Source organism: Triticum urartu, chromosome 4A (assembly GCF_056163025.1).
Source record: "Triticum urartu cultivar PI428250 chromosome 4A, HENAU_Tu73, whole genome shotgun sequence".
Taxonomy (NCBI): Eukaryota; Viridiplantae; Streptophyta; class Magnoliopsida; order Poales; family Poaceae; genus Triticum; species Triticum urartu.
The window spans coordinates 125538684-125559171 of record NC_141876.1 but is presented as its reverse complement, the minus strand read 5'-3'; the positions used below and the strand labels follow the sequence as shown (position 1 = coordinate 125559171).

General features: G+C 48.5%; 3 protein-coding genes across 3 annotated transcripts; all 3 read right to left on the bottom strand.

Annotated features, from left to right (window-relative positions):
• Positions 1-495: 495 nt before the first annotated feature.
• CPNIFS (chloroplastic NIFS-like cysteine desulfurase) lies at positions 496-13223 on the bottom strand. Its single transcript, XM_048714258.2, has 10 exons — positions 12921-13223; positions 11915-12048; positions 11153-11312; positions 9697-9883; positions 9055-9200; positions 8891-8963; positions 8689-8752; positions 1859-1958; positions 1549-1707; positions 496-1034 (listed from the first exon to the last, which is right to left on the bottom strand). Exons 1-10 carry the CDS (start codon positions 13140-13142, stop codon positions 864-866), a joined length of 1416 nt encoding a protein of 471 aa, XP_048570215.1. The 5' UTR covers positions 13143-13223; the 3' UTR covers positions 496-863.
• Positions 13224-14498: 1275 nt separating this feature from the next.
• Positions 14499-16126, bottom strand: LOC125551102 (methylesterase 17-like). The gene is made up of 4 exons (XM_048714260.2): positions 15884-16126; positions 15563-15703; positions 15006-15134; positions 14499-14762 (listed from the first exon to the last, which is right to left on the bottom strand). Exons 1-4 carry the CDS (start codon positions 16100-16102, stop codon positions 14499-14501), a joined length of 753 nt encoding a protein of 250 aa, XP_048570217.1. The 5' UTR covers positions 16103-16126.
• A 431-nt stretch (positions 16127-16557) lies between these two features.
• On the bottom strand, positions 16558-19288 carry LOC125551101 (methylesterase 17-like). The gene is made up of 4 exons (XM_048714259.2): positions 17744-19288; positions 17163-17303; positions 16916-17050; positions 16558-16827 (listed from the first exon to the last, which is right to left on the bottom strand). The coding sequence occupies exons 1-4, from the start codon at positions 17984-17986 to the stop codon at positions 16558-16560; spliced, it is 789 nt and encodes a 262-aa protein (XP_048570216.1). The 5' UTR covers positions 17987-19288.
• Positions 19289-20488: the final 1200 nt, after the last annotated feature.

The following is a 20488-nucleotide window of genomic DNA, read 5'->3' as shown; positions in this document are numbered from 1 at the left end:
TAGAGGCAGGAAGAGAGGGGAAAAAAGAGAGGACGCATGCAGGTGCACTATGCTGCGCCCGAGGAGTCAAAAGCTGCATGGATCTTTGCCATTTGGTTTCGGACACGAGAGTTTCGTGTTTAGGATTTCTGCCACGAATGGATCTAAGTAGAACTTCACATTATTTTGTTTTGTGACCATAGGTTACAAAGAAAACTTCAAAACCTTGAAAAAGAGAGAGAAGTCATGGGCTTCAATGGCAACAAATGCCACCCTACTATCCAAACTGAAGGCGTTTCTGCCGAAACAAAGATGCAAAAGCCAAGAGAAGCCGTTACCTCTTCAGGATGTACGCAGCGTCCAAACAGAACAGCTGCAAGTACTCCCTCTCTCAAAGAATAGTGTCAAAAAACGTCTTACATTTTAAGACACAGGGAGTACATGCCAATGTTGCTTTCGATTGAGTAATACATGAAGCTTGCAAAATATCAAACGACAAGGTCCCAAACCGATTAGTAAAACAAAACTTCATTCAGTCTCTTATTATTACATGTGTAAAGTGCAGGCCTCAAAATCACAAGTATCCACCGTGCTCACTGTTATGGAGTTATTGACAGATCGTAAATTACAGATGAACTGGCCAACGGTCCAGGTATAATACGGTTTATATATAGGAAATAAACGGAGCCGCCCAGGCTACATAGCCGACAGTACTTTATCTCGAAACTTCCAGAGGGCAAGAGTACTGGAGTAGATAAACTTGCCCGTGCATGGTTTACACGAAAAAGCTGAAAGACATCAGACAGTTTGAGCAGGTAGGCCTTCTATCGCACTTCAACTAGTGAGAGACAACGAGGAAGCTAATGTTTGCTAACTGAACTGCACTAGTGGTGGGAAGTAAGGAAATCAATGGTAGCTTTTAGCCCATGGATGAAGGCATCCACCTCCTCTTTTGTGTTGTAAAAGTGAAGACTAGCACGGGCGCTCGCATTGATACCAAGGGTGCGATGCAAAATCTGTGCACAATGATGCCCTGACCGAATCGCTATGCCATGCTGAAACAAAATAGTCAGCATATATCAGTTCTATATAGCTAGTAGTAGCGGACATATTTCACAAAAACCATCACAACAAGACAGCAATTTGACCAAACAATCTATCGTCATCAGTTCTTTTTCTATGTCAACAAGGGGCAACTGATGCCTCTGGAAAATGAGATCTCTCACTATGCCTGGTACTTGCCTCACCAAAAATCTACACCTAATGTTAAGAACCATACGTCATATGATGTAAACAGATCTAGAATTCTACCCCCATTTAGACTGCGGTTGAAATTAAGCAACATAGCAACTCCTGGATAGACGAGTAATACCGAAAACGCATATGCTGGAAAATTACATAATTCCAAGGAAATACCGAAAACGCATATGCTGGAAAATTACAAAATTCCAAGGAAAGTTCCTTTATGGAATCTAATAGAGAAGCAGAGCTAGCATTGGAGCAGTACAACTATTGCTAAAAACAGAACTAGCATTTGCATCTGATTCAGTGGTTGAAACATCAGCATACCTGGAGATCAAGAATTTCGGCAATATCTGTTGGATGAACATTCTCAACATTGAAAGAACATAAAGGAGCACGGTGATCACTTGCAGAAGGCGCTGGACCATAGATACGAACATTTGGAACGGAGAGAAGGCTCTCATAAAGGTACGACCCCAACTCTTTCTGGAAGACAGAAAAAGACAAGTGAGGCGCTACATAGGGATAGTTCTCCAAGCCTTTTTGGAGAGCAGAATAAGAAGAATCGTAACAATAGGCACGGAGACTAAAATATACATATTAAAAGAGGTAAAATAATGAAAGAAATTATACTGACCTCATACTCGTGGATCGTCTGCATGCCAAAGTGTGACAGATAATCTATCGCAACCCCCAATCCTATAGCTTCTCCAATTGCAGGAGTTCCAGCCTCAAATCTTTTCAGAACACAATACAGTTAAAAACTTAGAATCTAACAAAAATAGAATCTTAAGTGCAATATAAGATTGACCTTTCTCAGTTGCCCTAGCAAACAATGTGAAGCAGAGACAAATTTTAACAACTGTCAAGGGAACTTTTTGAAAAAAAACATATAATGGAACTGTAGAAACAAATTAAAATTGCAACATATCTTTACTCCTATAAACAAACCAGTTGGTGGTGATGGTGCGTTTGCTCTAAGGTCACATGAACCGTTAAATTTGTTACTAACGATTAAGATTGAGATAGCATTGCTAACCACTCACTTAAATTCATTTCGCAAAAAACCCTGATCTAGTATGAATTTGTGGGGATACACTGAGTAGCGCCGCAATTCAGCAAAGTAATTAGTCCTAAAAACATGCCCGTATGAATCTTTTGTAATCACTAGTAACACACGTCTTTCTAGCTAGTTGCTTCAAGATAAATGAATCATGTTTTTCACTTATCTGAATTTCTGGTAAAAGTTATCTTGTGATATTCTTGTTCCATTTTTAGTTGGCAATTGATCTGTTCCTATAACAAGGCATGAGGAGTGAGTTCTCACTAACTAGTTGTTATGACCGGCCGGACCTACAGCCGTAGGAGGCCCACCGGGCAAGCTTAGCCCGCAAGTTATCTTAGTTTTATTTCACGTTATGGTTATATAAACAGATTGTAAGACTATTTTGAGATTTAAGCAATAAGACTATTCTATTGCCCGGCTCCCAGAGGAGCCGGAACTCTAAACCCTAGCCGCCACTTGCCTTCGCCGCCGCCGCCACCGTCGCAAGGACGGCGCCTCGTCGCCGGCCGCCGCGCTCCAGTTCACGCCCGCCTCCCTCCTTCCCGTACCACCTACGTCCCAGACCTGGTAGGGCTCTAGGTTCTACCAATTTGGTATCCAGAGACTCCGGTTCGATCATGTCTTCCTCATCACCGCCGCTGCCGCTGTCTACCGGCACCACCGCCCCGCTGTCCGCTTCCCCGATGACCACCGACGGAGCTCCGACGCTGCCGGGGCCGACCACCACCGCGGGTGCCCCAACACTGCCGGCCCCAGTCGCCCCCGCGCCACCGCCGACCATCGTCTTCACGCCGGAGCAGATGATCACCGCGCTGCAGCATCTTCTGACGGCAGTCCAAGGCCTCCAGCTGCACATGGCGGGGCCCTACCCACCACCGCCGATTGCGCCGCTCACCGCCTACGGCCAACCCGCGCTGCCGTGGCAGTCACAGGGCGCGGCCGCGGGCGGCGGCCTCCTGCTGCTGCCTTTTCAGGCGAGCCACCCCAGCGGGCCACCATCGCCGCTGCTGCACCCTCATCAACAACCGGCTGCGGGCCCCATCTGGCCGCAGTGGCCAACCACAGCAACCGCAGCACTCGGCTCGCCCGTCCATGCTCCACCACCGACGATGCAACCACCAGCGCCACCCCTGCCCATCAACCAGGTCCGGTTCCCGCCCTCTCCGTCGCCAATACCAGCATGGGCGGCTGGGTCTTCGCCATCGCCGGTCTACACCACGGCTGCCGAACAGCCGACCCCGTTTCCGCAGTTTGGCGGGCCATCCGGCTCCACAGGTCGCTACCCGGAGTACTCCGAGCCGGCGCCACCGGCCACCCTGCTCTGCTCCTCCGAGCCAGTTCGACACGGCGCTTCGGCACAAGCACCGCCACGGTTCGCCAAAATCGACTTCGCCACCTATGATGGCACGGAGGACCCCCTCAACTGGCTCAACTAGTGCGACCAGTTAGCGCACCCTCACCTCGAAGCGCACCTGGCTCACCTCCTACCACCTCCGCGGCGCGGCACAGACCTGGTATTACGCCCTCGAGCAGGACGAGGGCGGTATGCCCCCTTGGGAGCGCTTCCGCGAGCTCTGCCTCCTTCGCTTTGGGCCCCGGGTCCGTGGGAGCCGCTTGGCGGAGCTCAGTCGCCTCCCCTTCACCTCCACGGTGCAGGACTTCGCCGACCGCTTCCAGGCCCTGGCTTGCCACGCTTCGGGAGTGACGGCGCAGCAGCGGGCCGACCTCTTCATCGGTGGCCTTCCGGATCACAACTGCGTGGACGTGGAGCTTCGCGGACCTCCAGACGGCCATGTACTACGCCCGCGCCTTCGAGTGTCGCGCCTAGGCTATGCAGCAGGCCGCCCCGGCTCGAGGAGGCCGCCCGGCCACCCGACAGGCCCCGGCTCTGGGCCGGCCACCCCCGGCCGTTCCGGCGACTACCACCCCGGCCACGACGCGGCCCTTTCGTCGGCTCTCTCCGGCGGAGCAGATGGAGCGGCGGCGCTAGGGCCTCTGCTTTAACTGCGACGAGCCCTATACGCCGAGCCATGTCTGCCCGCGCCTCTTCTACTTGGAGACGGTTGACTACATCGAGGAGGACACCTCGGCCGACGGGGCCGACGCACGGCCACCCCCAGCGGCTGCGGAGGCCGCACCCGCCGCCGCCCCGGCGACGACACTCGTGGTCTCTCTACATGTGTTCGCTGGCATCCGCGATGAGCGGACCATGCTTCTGCCGGTGATGATCCACGGCGAGCGCTTGGTGGCCTTGGTGGATACAGGCTCCACCCATAACTTCCTGCCCGAGGCTACTATGTGTCGCTTAGCGCTTCAGCCGACGGGCGGGGAGCAGCTTCGGGTCACGGTGGCTAACGGCGATAGTCTCCGGTGCCATGGGCTCGCACAGAACGTGCCCATCACCATCGGCGACGAACACTTCTTCATCACTTGTGCGGGCATTGACTTGGGCTGTTTCGACTTCATCCTTGGCGTCGACTTTCTACGGACCCTCGGTCCCATCCTTTGGGACTTCGACGCTCCGACGATGACGTTCTGGCGGCTGGGCCGCCGCATCCGGTGGGATGGCGTTGGGGGCCCCTCCCAGGTGTCACCGCAGCTCCAGCTGGCCGCCGCTACTTCCGAGCCGAGCACCCCCTGTTGGAGCACCTTCTGCAGCAGCACGGCGACCTCTTCATCGAGCCGCAGGCCTTCCACCAGCCCGGGCATACGATCACCGTATTCACCTTCTGCCGGGCTGGTGGAAGGTGCTCGGCACCGGTGGTCGTTCGTCCCTACCGCTACCCGCAGCTACAGAAGGACGAGTTGGAGGGGCAGTGCGCCCTGATGCTCGCCGCGGGCATTATCCGGATCTCCACCTGGCCGTACAACGCGCCGGTCCTCCTCGTCCGCAAGTCCGTGGCGTTTCTGCATCGACTACCGTGCCCTTAATGCTGTCACACTTAAGGACAAGTTTCTGATTCCAGTGGTCGATGAGCTTTTGGACGAGCTACATGGGGCACGTTTCTTCACCAAGCTCGATCTCCGGTCCGAGTACCACCAGGTGCGCATGCACCCGTACGACATCGCCAAGACGGCGTTTCGGACTCACCACGGCCACTTCAAGTTCTTGGTGATGCCCTTCAGCCTTTCCAACGCCCCGGCGACCTTCCAGGCTCTGATGAACAACGTCCTCCGGCCCTACCTACGTCGGTTTGTGCTCGTTTTCTTTGATGACATTCTTATCTACAGCGCATCTTGGGCGGAGCATCTTTAGCACGTCGCCATCGTCTTCAACGAGCTTCGGGCACACCATCTTCATCTTAAGCGCTCGTTCGGGACGCCGTCGGTTGCCTACCTCGGCCACGTCAACTCGGCCGACGGGGTTGCCATGGATGCCGACAAGGTGGCGGCTGTCGCAGCCTGGCCGACGCCGCGGGCTCTTCGCGGCTTTCTGGGCCTTGCGGGCTACTACCGGAAGTTTATCCGGGAGTTCGGCCTCATCGCGTCGCCCCTCATGCGTTTGCTGCGCCATGACGCTTTCGCTTGGGACGATGAGGCGACGACGGCATTCGAGGCCCTCAAGGGGGCCCTCACGACGGGGCCCGTCCTTCAGATGCCAGATTTTGATCGCCCGTTCGTGGTGGACTGCGACGCCTCCGACGTGGGGTTCGGCGCAGTGCTTCATCAGGGCGAGGGCCCTCTCGCCTTCTTCAGCAGGCCCTTCGCTCCGCGCCATCTTAAGCTCGCGGCGTACGAGCGCGAGCTCATTGGCTTGGTGCAGGCGGTGCGCCACTGGCGGCCCTATCTGTGGGGTCGGTCATTCCAGATTCGCACGGACCACTACAGCCTCAAGTTCTTACTGGACCAAAGGCTGTCAACCGTGCCGCAGCACCAATGGATCAGCAAGCTCTTCGGCTTTGACTTCTCCGTCGAGTATCGCCCCGGTCGTCTTAACATCGTGGCCGGCGCCTTGTCTCGCCGCGACGCCGGCCACGACGCCGCTGTCACCGACGCTGAGGGGGCGGTGCTATGCATCCGCTCCGGGCCGACCTTCGGCCTCTTCACCGACATTCGCCGGGCGACAGCGACCGCGGCCGACGCCCTTCTCCTTCAGCAGCAGCTGGCTGCGGGTGACTTGGAGGAGCCCTGGCGCTTCATCGACGGCCTGCTCCTCCACGGGCGCCAGGTCTTTGTGCCGACGCATGACGATCTCCGTCATCAGGTGCTGCTACTGGCCCATTCGGCGGGCCATGAGGGTGTGCAGAAAACTCTCCACCGTCTCCGCGCCGACTTCTATATCCCTGGCGATCGGGCCCTGGTTCGTGACTGGGTCCGGTCTTGTGTGACGTGCCAGCGCAACAAGACGGAGACGCTACGGTCGGCTGGTCTGCTCCAGCCCTTGAAGGTGCCGTCTCAGGTTTGGGCGGATATCTCCATGGACTTCACCGAGGGCCTCCCTAAAGTGGGCGGCAAATCGGTCATTCTCACGGTGGTCGACCGCTTCTCCAAGTACGCTCACTTCATCGCGCTCGGTCACCTGTACATGGCGGCGTCTGTGGCCCGGGCCTTCTTCGACGGGGTCGTCCGCCTCCGCGGGTTTCCTTCTTCGATCGTCAGTGATCGGGATCCCGTGTTTACGGGGCATGTGGCGCGACCTCTTCAGGATGGCGGGTGTGAAGCTCCGCCTGAGCACGGCTTTCCACCCTCAGACGGATGGCCAGTCCGAGGTCGTCAACAAGGTGATTGCCATGTATTTGCGTTGTGTCATAGGTGATCGTCCTCATGCATGGGTGGACTGGCTCTCGTGGGCGGAGTACTGCTACAACACCTCCTATCACTCCGCCCTCCGCGCCACACCCTTGGAGGTGGTCTATGGCCGCCCGCCTCCGCCGATTCTTCCGGTTGATCCGTCCACAGCTCGGACCGAGGCGGCCGGGGCCCTTCGCGGAGCCGTGACGAGATGCTCGCGGAGGTCCGCCAACGTCTCCTTCAGGTCCAGCAGTTGGCCAAACACTACTACGACGGTCATCATCGCGAGGCGGAGTTCGCGGTGGGCGATTGGGTGTGGCTGCGTCTTCTTCACCGCTCTACGCAGTCACTAGACCCTCGCGCGAAGAAGAAGCTGGGTCCTCGCTGTGCCGGGCCCTTTGCTGTCCTCGAGCGCATTGGGAAGGTGGCTTACCGCCTTCAGCTTCCGGCGGGCGCTCGCATCCACAACGTCTTCCATGTGGAGCTGCTCAAGCCTTTCCGTGGAGAGCCACCCACGGGCCCTCCCGCGCTTCCGCCGACTGCCGACGGACGTCTTCTTCCTGGACCGGAGAAGGTCTTACAGGCCCAGCTACGTCGAGGCGTGTGGTACGTGCTGATTCAGTGGGCTGGACTTCCAGCAGAGGACGCCACTTGGGAGCAGCGCGAGGAGTTCCGTCAACACTATCCAGAGTTTCAGCTCGAGGACGAGTTGTTTGCGCGGGCGGGGAGAGATGTTATGACCGGCCGGACCTACAGCCGTAGGAGGCCCACCGGGCAAGCTTATCCCGCAAGTTATCTTAGTTTTATTTCACGTTATGGTTATATAAACAGATTGTAAGACTATTTTGAGATTTAAGCAATAAGACTATTCTATTGCCCGGCTCCCAGAGGAGCCGGAACCCTAAGCCCTAGCCGCCACTTGCCTTCGCCACCGCCGCCACCATCGCAAGGACGGCGCCTCATCGCCGGCCGCCTCCCTCCTTCCCGTACCACCTACGTCCCAGACCCGGTAGGGCTCTAGGTTCTACCACTAGTCAATGGACATTAGGAGGAATAGCAGTCAGCTAAAAGGCCCAACTGTCAGCGAAGAGGACCCTGCAGCGGCGTTGTACCTGCAGGAAGAGCATGTGCTTGCAGGGTGGCTGCGTCCCTGCAGGCTGCAAGAGGAGCAGCAGGAGCTGTTGTCCCAGTCCTACGGAAACAAGTGGTGACAGCAGCTCAGAATGAGAGCAGAGGCAGCGGCGTGGAAGAGTAAGGCAGCGGAGGCAGGTGAGATGGAGGTGGTGGTCTGGAAGAGATAGTTGCCAGGATCATCCGAGGGGAGGCAAATGACATTGGTCAATCAAGAGGGATAACATGTGTATTCCTCTTCTGATACCTTGTTAGGAGGAATAACATGTGTATTCCATGGGGCTCTAGGCCAGTATACAGCACATGTGGAGGCCTTCTTTAAGGATACCTAAACAGGTACACTACATATCGAACCTGCGAAACATCATCATTGACTGTGATTCTAGATACATGTAACATTCCGCTCTACATGAAGTAAGTTTTATCATTCTCGCTATAGTATTATTTTGTACTGTCTTTGTTCACAAAATTTGATAGCATACAGTGACAGATATGAATTAGTCTAGGAAGATCAAAACAAAGAGAACTTGCTTCCTCACCTAGAAGGCGGCTCAGCATATGTAGATTTGTCTTCGAACACATCTGCAATCATTTCACCACCACCTGCAAAGAAACTATTATTTTAAGATAAACATAAATATATTTCTCTTAAATAGGAAGGCTCTGTTTCAACAAGAGGACCTAACTAACTAATTTATCCTCTGAAGTAGAGAACATTGCTTCTGCCTTGCAGTATCTTACCTAAGAAAGGCTCCATAGATGACAAGATCTCAAATTTTCCATGCAAGAATCCGACGCCTGTAGGGCCACACATCTGAGAAGTTTAGCCCATAACTTGTAAAGGTCATTTTGCTGTTCTGGGATGACTATGAATTTGTTGCAAGCAGATAATTAATAACACAAACCTTATGCGAGGATGCAACAAGAAAATCTGCACCAAGCTTCTGAACATCAACTGGCATATGAGGAACACTTTGACAAGCATCTACAAGAACTTTAGCTCCAACTTTGTTTGCACATGATACGACCTCCTCAATAGGAAGCATTGAACCTGGCAATGATGAAGGAATATAATATAGTCGTTCTCAGTAATTATTCTCTCTAAGACAGAAATAACATGAATAAAGTTAGAATGACAGGATCCAACCATTGAACATTTGCCATAAAACTACCCTTTGTCATAATTCGTAACTCGTCATCATGAGATAATGGAAATAAATGAGTGAAGTCAGATGCTACAATTACCATGCTCACCTACAGTAAAACTACAAAGTGCAGAGGTGTATGCAGCTAATTGAGTTGCATTCTGTTATTTACTATGACATGTTTTGACTCTAATTTCTACTCTACAACTTCCGCACAATAGATATCCATCTTTGCGCCACGCTTTGACACATACATCCATGGCTTGCATTAGCTCTAATATCCTTAAATTAAGAAAGGCATCTCATTTACACTTGCCACATAATGGTATACATGTAGGGGGGGATTTATAGTTCCCATGAACCTTAAATAAATAAATATTTGAAAAGGAAAAACCTTCTTACCCAGGACGTTTGAAACATGATGGACAACAACAATCTTTGTCTTGCTTGACAGAAGCCCTTTTAACTGCTCCATGTCTGGAACCTCTTCTTTAGTCAGCCCAACATACTTTAGGACAGCACCAGTTTTTTGGGATACAAATTGCCAAGGAACAATCGCACTATGATGCTCTGCAACTGTAAGAATAATCTGCTCGGCAAAAACAGCAGACGAATTACTATCAATAAGTGTACAACGAATTGCATATTTTATGAATCATTATAAAAATCAATGTTTGGTGAAATTTTTATAAGATAAATTTAACAATTTTATCTAGAACAACGGCAGGTTATGGATCACTATATGAAGAGTTAGCAATTAATAGGCTAGAAAGAGATGAGGAAAATAATAATATGGGGTGCATAAATACATGAAGAGAGAATTCCTTATTTAACACCGTCTTAAAATTTGTTGCCTTATTCGACACTGAAAAACTTTTTCTTCCTTATTTAACACCGAGTCTAAATTTTATGCCCTTTATGACACCATCGTCCATTTTGAGCCTTAATGGTGTTAAATGACACAAGAAAAGACCTATTTGCCCCTCATGTGATATGTGATCAAAAATTTACGTGTATGTGTGTATTCGGCTGACTCGTTTTGTGCCTCGGTCCCAACCTTGACGGTGTTGTAGCCAAGTGCTTTCCGGCGTACAGGCGTATGAGGCTAGCTCGAATTTTTTTCCAAGCTAATGGGTTCCGCCGAGACGTAGATGGTAATGTGCACATACACACCAAGAAACAAGCAAGCAGACAGGTGGGTCGATTCTAGTTGGACGTGTACTCCTATACGTACTGGACGAAGCTAGCTAATTAAGCAGCCGATCTCTCGCTTGATTGATTCTACTTTGGCTGGCTAGCTAACCAAGCTAGCGATATTATCACGGCGACAACACAAACACACGAGATGGTTGATGACATGGTCGTGTCGGTCCTGTTTATTTTCTTTTGTTCAATATACCAACTCTATTAACTTACTGATTTGTTGTATACTACTACCGATTGTGTACAGGCACTAACTATTTTCACACAAAAAAATGTACAAGCACTGACACAATATTAACCACATCCAGACAGAGTCGCATGATGAAGCTAAACTACCACATAACAATTTTAATCACAAATCACATTGGGGGCAAATAGGTCTTTTCAGGTGCCGTTAAGGCTTAAAATGGATAAAAGTGTCGTAAAGGGCATAAAATTTAGGCACGATGTCAAACAGGGAAGAAAAAGTTTTTGGTGTCAAATAGGGAAACAACATTTAAAAGAGTGTCATATAAGGAATTTTCTCATACATGAGAAAGGTCAAACAGTGTTTGAAGAACAGTATTCATGATATGCATCAAAGTAGAAGCATAAAAAGAAGTTATGACTGGCAGGTAGAGCACGAAGTATCAGCTGGGGAAGATGGAGGATTCACCTCATCTCCTTGTTTTAAGTTAGATAGGCCCCATGAATAAGCTACTAAATTGATAGCTTCTGTAGCATTACGAGTAAAAATAATCTCTCTACTATCAGCCGCATTGACGAAATTTGCAACTTTCCTTCTTGCACTCTCATATGCATCAGTAGCCTTTGCGCTGATGATGGTGAAGAAAACATGTCAGTAGGAGGAAAACATATGTATACATATGCACATAGCTCGCAAACACAAAGCATATGATAACCTACTTGATTGAGTGATACAAAACTAGCAGCCTAGTAATACCATACTATGAAGCAAATCGACTGCTTATCTTTCTATGCATGCAGTTGATCATCATATATCGCAAAACTCGACACCTATAGCATCATCGTCCAACACAAGAAAATTATGTGAGCACTACCATACCTCACAAAACAGACAAGTCATATATGGGGAAATCACAGAAGAAATTGTGCAAGGCGAAAAGTGAAATGTAATCATGTAAAATAGTTTTGTGCTGTAGGAGGTGTTCTGTGGTGATTCACATCCATATTCCTCGTAGGAGAGTAAAAGGGTAATCTTCTGTTTCTCGAAAAAAGGGTTTTCTCCTGCAGAGCTCAACGCCTCTAGGGGTCTAGAGCCAGATATTACATCAGGGCCACAGCCTTGCTTTACTCACACTTAGAAATAGAGAATATGCATCCAAATTCCTGGTACTAGTGGGTATTTTACACTTACAACACCAATTAAGACATAAAGGACAAATCAAAAAATTACCTGAGAGCATGAATGCCACGGTGAACATTCGAATTATAAAATCGGTAGTAGTCGTCTAAGGCTTTCATCACATGAGAGGGTTTCTGTGATGTTGCACCATTGTCGAAGTAAACTAATTTGTTACCATCAAATTCCTGCAAGTTCCGATGATCATAAATGATATAAAAACCACCTCACTCGAATGCCAAAAGTGTACACATAACATACTGTAAGGTTAAAGTTTGCGACATAGTAATAACGAAAGAATCCAACATGTAAACCAAAAATAATTTTGCAGTTACTGAATCCACATTGAATAAAACAACTTTGTCCTGGAGGGCTCTACAAACGGATCTTTTACACGCATGACCGAAACAAAAGAAAGCTGAGTGAAACTTATATCAGCTTATCCGCAGTGGTAACTGCACCAGACACGGTGATATGCTAAAAGCCATATCTCTCTTATGAACATTTTTTCCGATAAAGGGCGCTTTTATTAACTCATAACGTAGCATCAAGAGGATAAATATCATGATGAGCAACACCCGGCCTCTGCATAACTCGGATGCACACAGCCAAACTCAAACAGTCTGAAAGAAGATAAAAGGTTGACATATCGGCACCAGTAGAGTCAAATAGGACCGTCACTATGCCTATGTCGAAGGAGGTGATGGGCTGATACGGAGATTATGCTGCCACCCATGTTGGGAAAAAACCTCCATGGCCACTCGCTCCAATTGCGTACACACCACCTTAGAACAGTAGTTGGAACTCCGTACGGTGAAGCATAGACCCTCTTATGAACAAATGGAAATATTTTTAGGCAGCAGCAAAAGCAGGACTACATACATGTTGTAATCAGGAGTAACTAGACGCGCCGCAATAAAAAACGATCCGATAATTTATTGGGAACAAACATAATTAGATGCGCGACTGTAAATACTATTTCACTAATCAAATTCAAAATTGGACTGGAATGGCACGAACAACCAAACAACGAGACGAGCCGGGGATGGGCAGGGGAGACCTGGTCGAGGATGGGGAAGTCTACGCGGGTGAGGTCCCCGAGCGAGGAGGCCGGCTCCGCCTCCCGCGAAGGCGCGGCCACGGCCGCCGTCGCACAGCGGCCCCGCCGCGGAGAAAACGTGACCACAGCGCCGCCGCCGATAGTTCCGGGATAGCTGCGGTTCCTGACGGAAGAGGGGAAGTACCGGAGCGACGCCACCGCCGCCGCCGCCGCGGTCGCCATGCGCGCCGTCTCTGTGGGTTGGATTAGCCAAAGCTTCGCGGTGTGTTTCCGTTCCTGCCACGTGAGGCCCACCCGTCAGCGTCGAAGTGTGTTTAACCGGTCAGGGTGCGGGACCCGTACGGTGGTCTCACATTAGAGCGGCAGAGTAACACTGAATGGTGGAGCGGCGCCGCCTGCATGTAGCAACTGCTGCCGTCGCCGCCGCCGCCCGCCGCCGCGGACCTCCACGTTCGACAATAGCGCCTTCCTCTACGACGCCAGGGAGGTGTTCCATGCCAGGTGACCAGTTATTATACCATGCTGAGGCTAGGGGCTGTCCATGGTGTAGGGCAGTAGCACGGCACCTGTTCGATCGAATGCGTGGTCGAGTTGCTGTGTTCGATCAAACAGTTTGCTGGATAGGTTCTGTTCCTAGGCGTCAACAAATTTTCCCTGATTTACAGTGTGAGATGCGCACGCCATGAGTTTCGATGAATTTTTTCCACGATTTTCCACAGTTTATATGATGTGAGACTGCATTCCTAATTTCCCATCATGAATTATATGAAGCAAATTCTCCGTGTCGCTAGAAAAGGAAAGGTTGAATCTCTGCATAGGATAGCTGAGTTTGGCAAGGAGGCTGTGCTCTAGTGGCCATTGAAGAGTAACTTCTGATGAGTTATCTGATCCAGCAATTAAAGTGTTACTGCAAAGCTTAGTTAAGGTAAAACATTCTGCTTGGTTGGCTTGTATATCAGCGGCTAATGCTGGTTCCTGAGAAAAGATAAAGACTAAACGCAACCAAAAGTCCGAATTGATGGAAAGGGCTAGGCAATTCACATATACACTTCAACACTTCCTCTTACGTGTGACGCGGGAAGTCAATATGTGAATAGACTCAGAGGTATGGCTCAAGAGGTCATACATGGACATAGAGGGGGGCAGTAGCAATTTTTGGATTAACTGCGAAAGCCAGGACTTGAACTCAAGACCTTAGGCTCTGATACCAGGTTAAGCTTCATGTCTAGGCAGTGGAACGTCCGAAATGATGAAAAGGGCTAGGCAATCCATATATACACTTCAGCACCTTTGACTCAGTCCTTTTCTTTTCCTTTTTCTTTTGGAATAACACGTAAGCTTATCTAAAATGGGAATTACGTAGGCCTGATTTGAGTTACTTGCTTACAAATTGAATGGTAATGTTTACCCTAAACCAGCTTTACTTACACCCTTAAACCATTTATCCAATTGTCTTGAAGATTCCCTGAGAAACATGCTTCACAAAGATGTTATCCTAACTCGGATACTTAGTATATGTCATGTTACAAGAATTTGAACAGACCCACTATAGAGAGTTCAGTAATCTGCATATTTCCATCATAGAGATTTGACTATTAGGTTAAAGAGCTGTTCTGGTGCAGAGAAGAAGGGGCTGTGGTCTGTATCTATGACCAAAACCTCGCTGGGTGGCCACTTCTTGATCATGGAATCTTGCTGCTGAGGGTCCAGCATGAGGTCACGCTGTGTCTTTATGAAAACCCGCTTTATTCGATTCAATCTCTCATCAGCTCCTTCAAAGCTTGCAGTACCAATAGCACTTGCAGGCCATGGGCGCATCAGCATTGAAGCCAGTATTGACTCCTGAACAAGATTTTTTTCATAAAACATGTGTAAGTAAAATTCGGACCATTGGTTACCTCATAATTGTTGTAAGATGTTTAGTTCTTGAGAAGGTTGTTCAAGAAACATGCATGGGAAATGATAGCAATATTTTGTCAGGAAATAGCTACAATAAATTTCATAATACTGGGCTCAGATTATAGAATCTGTACAATTTGATAAAGATGTGGATTTCATGAGCACATTGGCTCATGCATATTATACCTCCTCAGGGCTTTGCTGTGATAGTCGATCACGCTGGAATTCTAATCTCAAGGCGACGGTAGTTGGAGGATCATCTGCTCCTGCACCGAATGTCAACTCGGTCTCATTCTCAGGCAAACTTGGTAAGCCCTGTTACACATTAATATACAGAAACTGTCATTAGTCGTACATAGTCAGTATATAACCATGAAAGGAAGCTTCCAGATATGCAATGAATTTGCAACAGGGCTTATTCAATAATTTCAACACGTGGAATTTGTTCTATAAATTTTTCCAAGAATTGTTGAACCTGTTATTTCATTTCTATCATGCAAATGACGACAACGAGAACAAGCTGAAATTCTCAGGAAATATTCCAAGTGCCTGGTTAGCATTGCCCATCGTATTTATCCTGGTTTTTACCATGTCTGTTTGAGTTATATATGTACTAAGGATTTCAGTTTTGTCGTATGTATATGTTTGTTAGTTATGCCACATTCTCAGCACTTGGTAGGTGGCCCATGCGTCATGACAAATAAAGTGCAGCCTGAAAACATTTTTTAAGGAACAAAACATACATCTTTCTTATCTTCATCAGTCTGAAGTCCAAATGGCAGCATAGCAGCTGCCACAAATATTGCTTGCTTAATTCTGTCAACGAATTCATGCATTGCGTGAATCACACTCAGCCCTCCACTGCCATGCCCAATGAGAATCACCTGAAATTCGATCAAAATGAGTTTAAAAAGGTAAACCAAATCGCCTATAACTCTTCGCCATTTTGGACACATGTCCCTAATTATAAGCAGCTTCACAATCACAACAAAGCAACAAACTACCTTCAGCACTTTGTGGCCATAAGTAGTTTATAAATTAGCAGCAATACTGCAGGATCCTACCTTCTCGCCCTCCGGCAAGGCGGAGATGAGGCGCAGGAGCGGCTTGTCATACTGGTCGAATGACCGGACAGTGTTGGGGTCGGTGGGGTCTACGCCGCTTCCAGCAAGGTCTATGCAGGTCACCTGGTAGCCGGAGCCCTCAAGGAGCCACCGGAGCTTGAACCAGCACCACCCTCCATGACCTTCCCCATGAACAAGCACAAAATGCTCCCCTGCCATGCCCGTTCAGTATCTGCCTATTGAGTACATCATTACCTCTCTGTACCAATCACCGGGACAACTGCATTTGTGCGGCCAGTTCCAAATGTCAAAACCAAGCAGGTCGTCCATTGAGGTCTACTATAAATGGATGCCATGCCAGGTGCTCTCTGCATATCTTGCATGTAAAATGGCAGGATATAGCGTGTGGACCAGCTGGTTTCTCTCCTCCCTGCATTGTGTTTGGCATTTGGCCCTGACGGACGTGCTAACTTATCGGAGGATGTTTTGCGGTGTTAATTTCTGGTTTTAGACCATGATATATTCACGCGTGGTACATCTGGAACTTTACAGCCTTGTCGATAACTTAATTGGCATGCAAGTAACATCACACAGTGAAGACTGGAGAAGTGGAGAATACAAGAGCAGGAGCAGCTAGGCGTCTCCCAGACAGTGCATGCATGGTGTACAAGTGGTCACAGTAACTTGACGATGAGCTGAAAGAGACGCTCCGGTGCGGAGAAGAAGGGGCTGTGGTCGGTGTCCATGGCCACAACCTTGCCCGGTGGCCACCGGCGAATCATCGCCTCCTGCTGCTCCGGCTTCACCATGCAATCCTTTGCCGTTGTTATGTACACGCGCCGCACCTGGTCGATTGCGCTGCTGTCCCCGCCGCCTCTCCCAAACCTGGCTGCGCTCAAGGCGGCAGGCCATGGACGGAGCAGGATGGAGGCAAGCGCAGAGTCCTGAACAAACATCTTATAGTTACAGTGCCACGACCATGGCATATAACACATCGGCAGATGATTCAGCGTTGCAATTCCATTAACCAACCTCTTGGGGGCTTTGCTGGGACAGGATCATGCGCTGGAACTCTGGCCGCAGTGCTGCACTCGTTGGCGGGTGATCCATTCCAAGACCAAATGCTAGGTCATACACGTCCCCGAGCTCGGATAAATCAGGTACGCCCTGTTAAATATCAGTTGAAATTCTTGAAAGGAAGAACTAATGGTAGCTGCTACTGTAACCGGACATAATGAGAGTTTAAATGAGCTTATGATAAGAGAGTTCAGGCAGTCACATCTTTGATGTCTTGTTCCGTTTGGTAGCCAAACGGGAGCATGGTTGCTGCTATGAAGATTGCCTGCTTAATCCTTTCGCTGAATAAATGCATTGCATGGGTCACACTTAGCCCTCCTGCGCTGTGCCCAACCAAAATCACCTGAGGAAATCAATATGCTACCATTAGTTTTGTTATTGTGCCAGTATCAATCAGTAACACGAGATTTCCTTGTTATTGTGAGTAAATTTCTTTGATTCTCAGTATACTATACACTTTTATCCCACAAAGCCACATTTTTTCATCTATCATAATTTCCCTAAGGTACACAATTTCTTATTTTGATGGTTTTGGCAAGCGGCCTTGTTATAAAGGGTTTTTTTTTCCAGGGAAGTTACACTAGGCCGTTGCGCGTCTCATCAGTCTATTGGATGTCATAGAAAGTGGTTTCCTAATAAAGAGCAACGCAAAATAAGTCTGATCATAAAACATATATGTGTTGAAAGTAGTTCTTAAAAGAATGTAGTTTAAAGCTATATTTTGGTCCCCTGAGACTGAAAGAGTGATGCAGTGGGATGTGGGTACATGGTTACTGTCGTCACCTTTTCGCCGTCCGGCAGCGCGGACAGGAGGTCGACGAGCGGCGCGGTGTACTCGTCGAACGACCGGACAGAGCCGGGGTCGACGCGGCTGCCGGCTGCCCCGGCAAGGTCGACGCAGGAGACGCGGTGGCCGGAGCCCCGGAGCAGGGGCAGGAGCCTGAACCAGCACCAGGCGCCGTGGCCGGCACCGTGCACTAGGACAAAATGCTCCTTGCTCTCGGTAGCATCACCGCCGGCGTCCATCTCGTCAATAACTTGTAGTACCACTACGATTGTCTGTGCGCCTGTCTATCTATCCGCGGTTGCATGCCCTTTAATGACGAGCTATTTATATAGGCGAGGCCAAGCAATTTGTCTTGCCGTTTATTTCCAGAAGCATTGGCTAAGTCGCCACTGCAATAGTGCACTTACATCAGTAGTCGCGAGTCCAAATGCAGGAAAATCACCTGCTACCTCCCTTGTGCACCTGCCCATAAATCTTAGGAAAATAGATGTCCACAGCACATCACGTCCTATATACTATCCTAAGGAGAAAATTGACTCAGCGTGAGCCGGTCGATGGAGACAAGGCCAGACTAAGTCCAACGGACAGAGGCTACGTATGTACGCCATTTGTCACGTACGGTATGTATATGTACTGTACGCACTAGAATTCTTGTCTCTGCATAGCCTGCATCACTCAGGGTTGTCCTACACGTGTTTTGTCCTTTATTTCCTGGGTGGATTTCTAGTGCCTATTTTATCTTGTTCCACGTACATGCATGCCGACTTCACCGTAGAAAACACATGAATGCCAACCTGGAATGATCAGTTGGTTTGACTCTTTCCTGCCGATCGGACACCTCGGGCTAAGAATCAAAGGCTTGTCCAGGCTTCAATGCCTCTTCAATGCTTCCTCAGGCTTGGTTTGTCTGCAAGATTGCCTAATTGGCGAGGTAATGACACAGGCCGAAAATGACTATTGCATGATCATCGGGTATTTTTTTATCAAAATATGTCGATTCTCTGGTCTTCCAAATGGTCCAACACAAAGCAGCCCCCACTAGAGCTAGTTTGCGTTGGCCAGGAGAAACACAGGGTCCACGAAGCACCAATTAAGCCCTGAACATCTTCAGGAGGTCCAACCAAATTAAGAGCACTAAAGACCACTCTCCAGGTGAACTTGGCAAGATTACAGTCAAGGGACAAATGATTTTGTCTTTGCATGACCACAGAATTAGCATTGATTGTTGCCAGTGCACCCTCTTTTGAGTAGATTTGTCAAAACACTATTCCTAATGAAAAGGCACAGAAAGATCTTGATTTTCAAGGGCATTTTGATCTTCCATGTACCTCTGTATCCAACTAGGTCAGTTGCTTTGAGTTGCAAATATAGCTCCCTGACAGAGAAGACCGTTTGTGCACCCAGTTTCCAACACACACACACACACTCTCCTTGGCTCCTTGTAATCAGTAAAGATATTATTATCAATCATTTCCTTCAATTCTATCCATTGAGCAACAGTTTCTCCCTGTAGTGTTCTTCTAAACTGCTTGCAATCTTAATCTGTAGCTTTTATTTTATTTTATTTTGCGGGGGGGGGGGGGGGGGGGGGGGGGGGGGAATCTGTAGCTTTTATTGATTAGTTTGTAAGAAAGGTTTACCGTTTATTGTCTGAAAAATGTTACTCCATTCGTTCCATATTAGTTGTCGCTGATCTAGTGCTACAATTAATATGGAACGGAGGGAGTACCTTGAAGAGAAGGCACCCTGCAGTACTCTAATACTTCTCCCATCCAAAAATATGAAGTACATGCACGCATTCCTCAAGATTTATTACATGACACGAGCGTCTATTGTAGCCGAGGCCATTAGACAGAGTCCTCTGCATCATGGATTAGGTCTCCATCTCTAACTCTACCTTATTTTCTTTTCTTGTGAGCCGTGTGTGATGGGTTACCATCTTACTGTAGAGCCCCTAATTTTGAAGTACTTTTTTATATGTAGTAGAGTTTCCACGCAAAAATTTGGTATAGATTTTTGGATCTATTTTAGCTTATTACTTGTTGAATTCTAACATGGCATAGATTTTGTGTTACATACTAACTCTTAAACTAGTGGCTGACCAAGGTAGGTTTTGAAAAATATGCACACTTTATATTATTATTTTAGATGTAGGGAATAAAGAAAAACTATGGGCCTCCAAGAAACACAAATGCCACAAAAAGGAGGAGATAAATTTTGATGTCTGTTGTATTTGACTATGTGGGCCAAGTGTTGTGCTCCATCAATAGATAATATGGGCCAGGTGGTCTGGTCCATCATTTACCTATCTGTCTTCGTGCCCTGGAGTAGAACAAATTTTATCCATATACAAGGAAATTCAGATTTTTCGTGCCTTCTTCTATTGGATGGCACAAATATTACATTGCATGGGTCTATGTTTTAAAGGAGATGATCGGGGAGATATCAGGTGATATCGGGCATTAGGTGATACGGGCTCCTGGGAGCATTGGATCTCAGATTTGACAGCTCCAAGGAGCTCTTGAACATTTTGCAAAAAAGTCATTCAAGAATCTCAAAATTTTGTATCATCTAAGTGCTGGTAGCACCTGATATATTCCCGGAGATGATCGACTGTCTACTGGAGAGAAAGAATTGCAGATTGTTGTATTTATTTGACGCAAAACTAGTTATTCCTTTTAGGAGTAATTAGACGACTTCAAAGAGTCTGTGGGGGCATCAAGGTTGCATGTAGCTAAATC

Coding starts and splice junctions, on each gene's coding strand:
- LOC125551102 (XM_048714260.2), bottom strand. CDS start 16,102: ATGGCAGGGGAGCATTTTGTGCTTGTTCATGGGGAAGGTCATGGAGGG. Junction 15,704..15,883: donor CCTTGCCGGAGGGCGAGAAG/GTAGGATCCTGC, acceptor ATCGAATTTCAG/GTGATTCTCATTGGGCATGG. Junction 14,763..15,005: donor CACAGCAAAGCCCTGAGGAG/GTATAATATGCA, acceptor AATCTTGTTCAG/GAGTCAATACTGGCTTCAAT.
- LOC125551101 (XM_048714259.2), bottom strand. CDS start 17,986: ATGGACGCCGGCGGTGATGCTACCGAGAGCAAGGAGCATTTTGTCCTA. Junction 17,304..17,743: donor CGCTGCCGGACGGCGAAAAG/GTGACGACAGTA, acceptor TGATTTCCTCAG/GTGATTTTGGTTGGGCACAG. Junction 16,828..16,915: donor CCCAGCAAAGCCCCCAAGAG/GTTGGTTAATGG, acceptor ATGTTTGTTCAG/GACTCTGCGCTTGCCTCCAT.
- CPNIFS (XM_048714258.2), bottom strand. CDS start 13,142: ATGGCGACCGCGGCGGCGGCGGCGGTGGCGTCGCTCCGGTACTTCCCC. Junction 11,313..11,914: donor CGTGGCATTCATGCTCTCAG/GTAATTTTTTGA, acceptor CACCATCATCAG/CGCAAAGGCTACTGATGCAT. Junction 8,753..8,890: donor ATCTATGGAGCCTTTCTTAG/GTAAGATACTGC, acceptor GTTTCTTTGCAG/GTGGTGGTGAAATGATTGCA.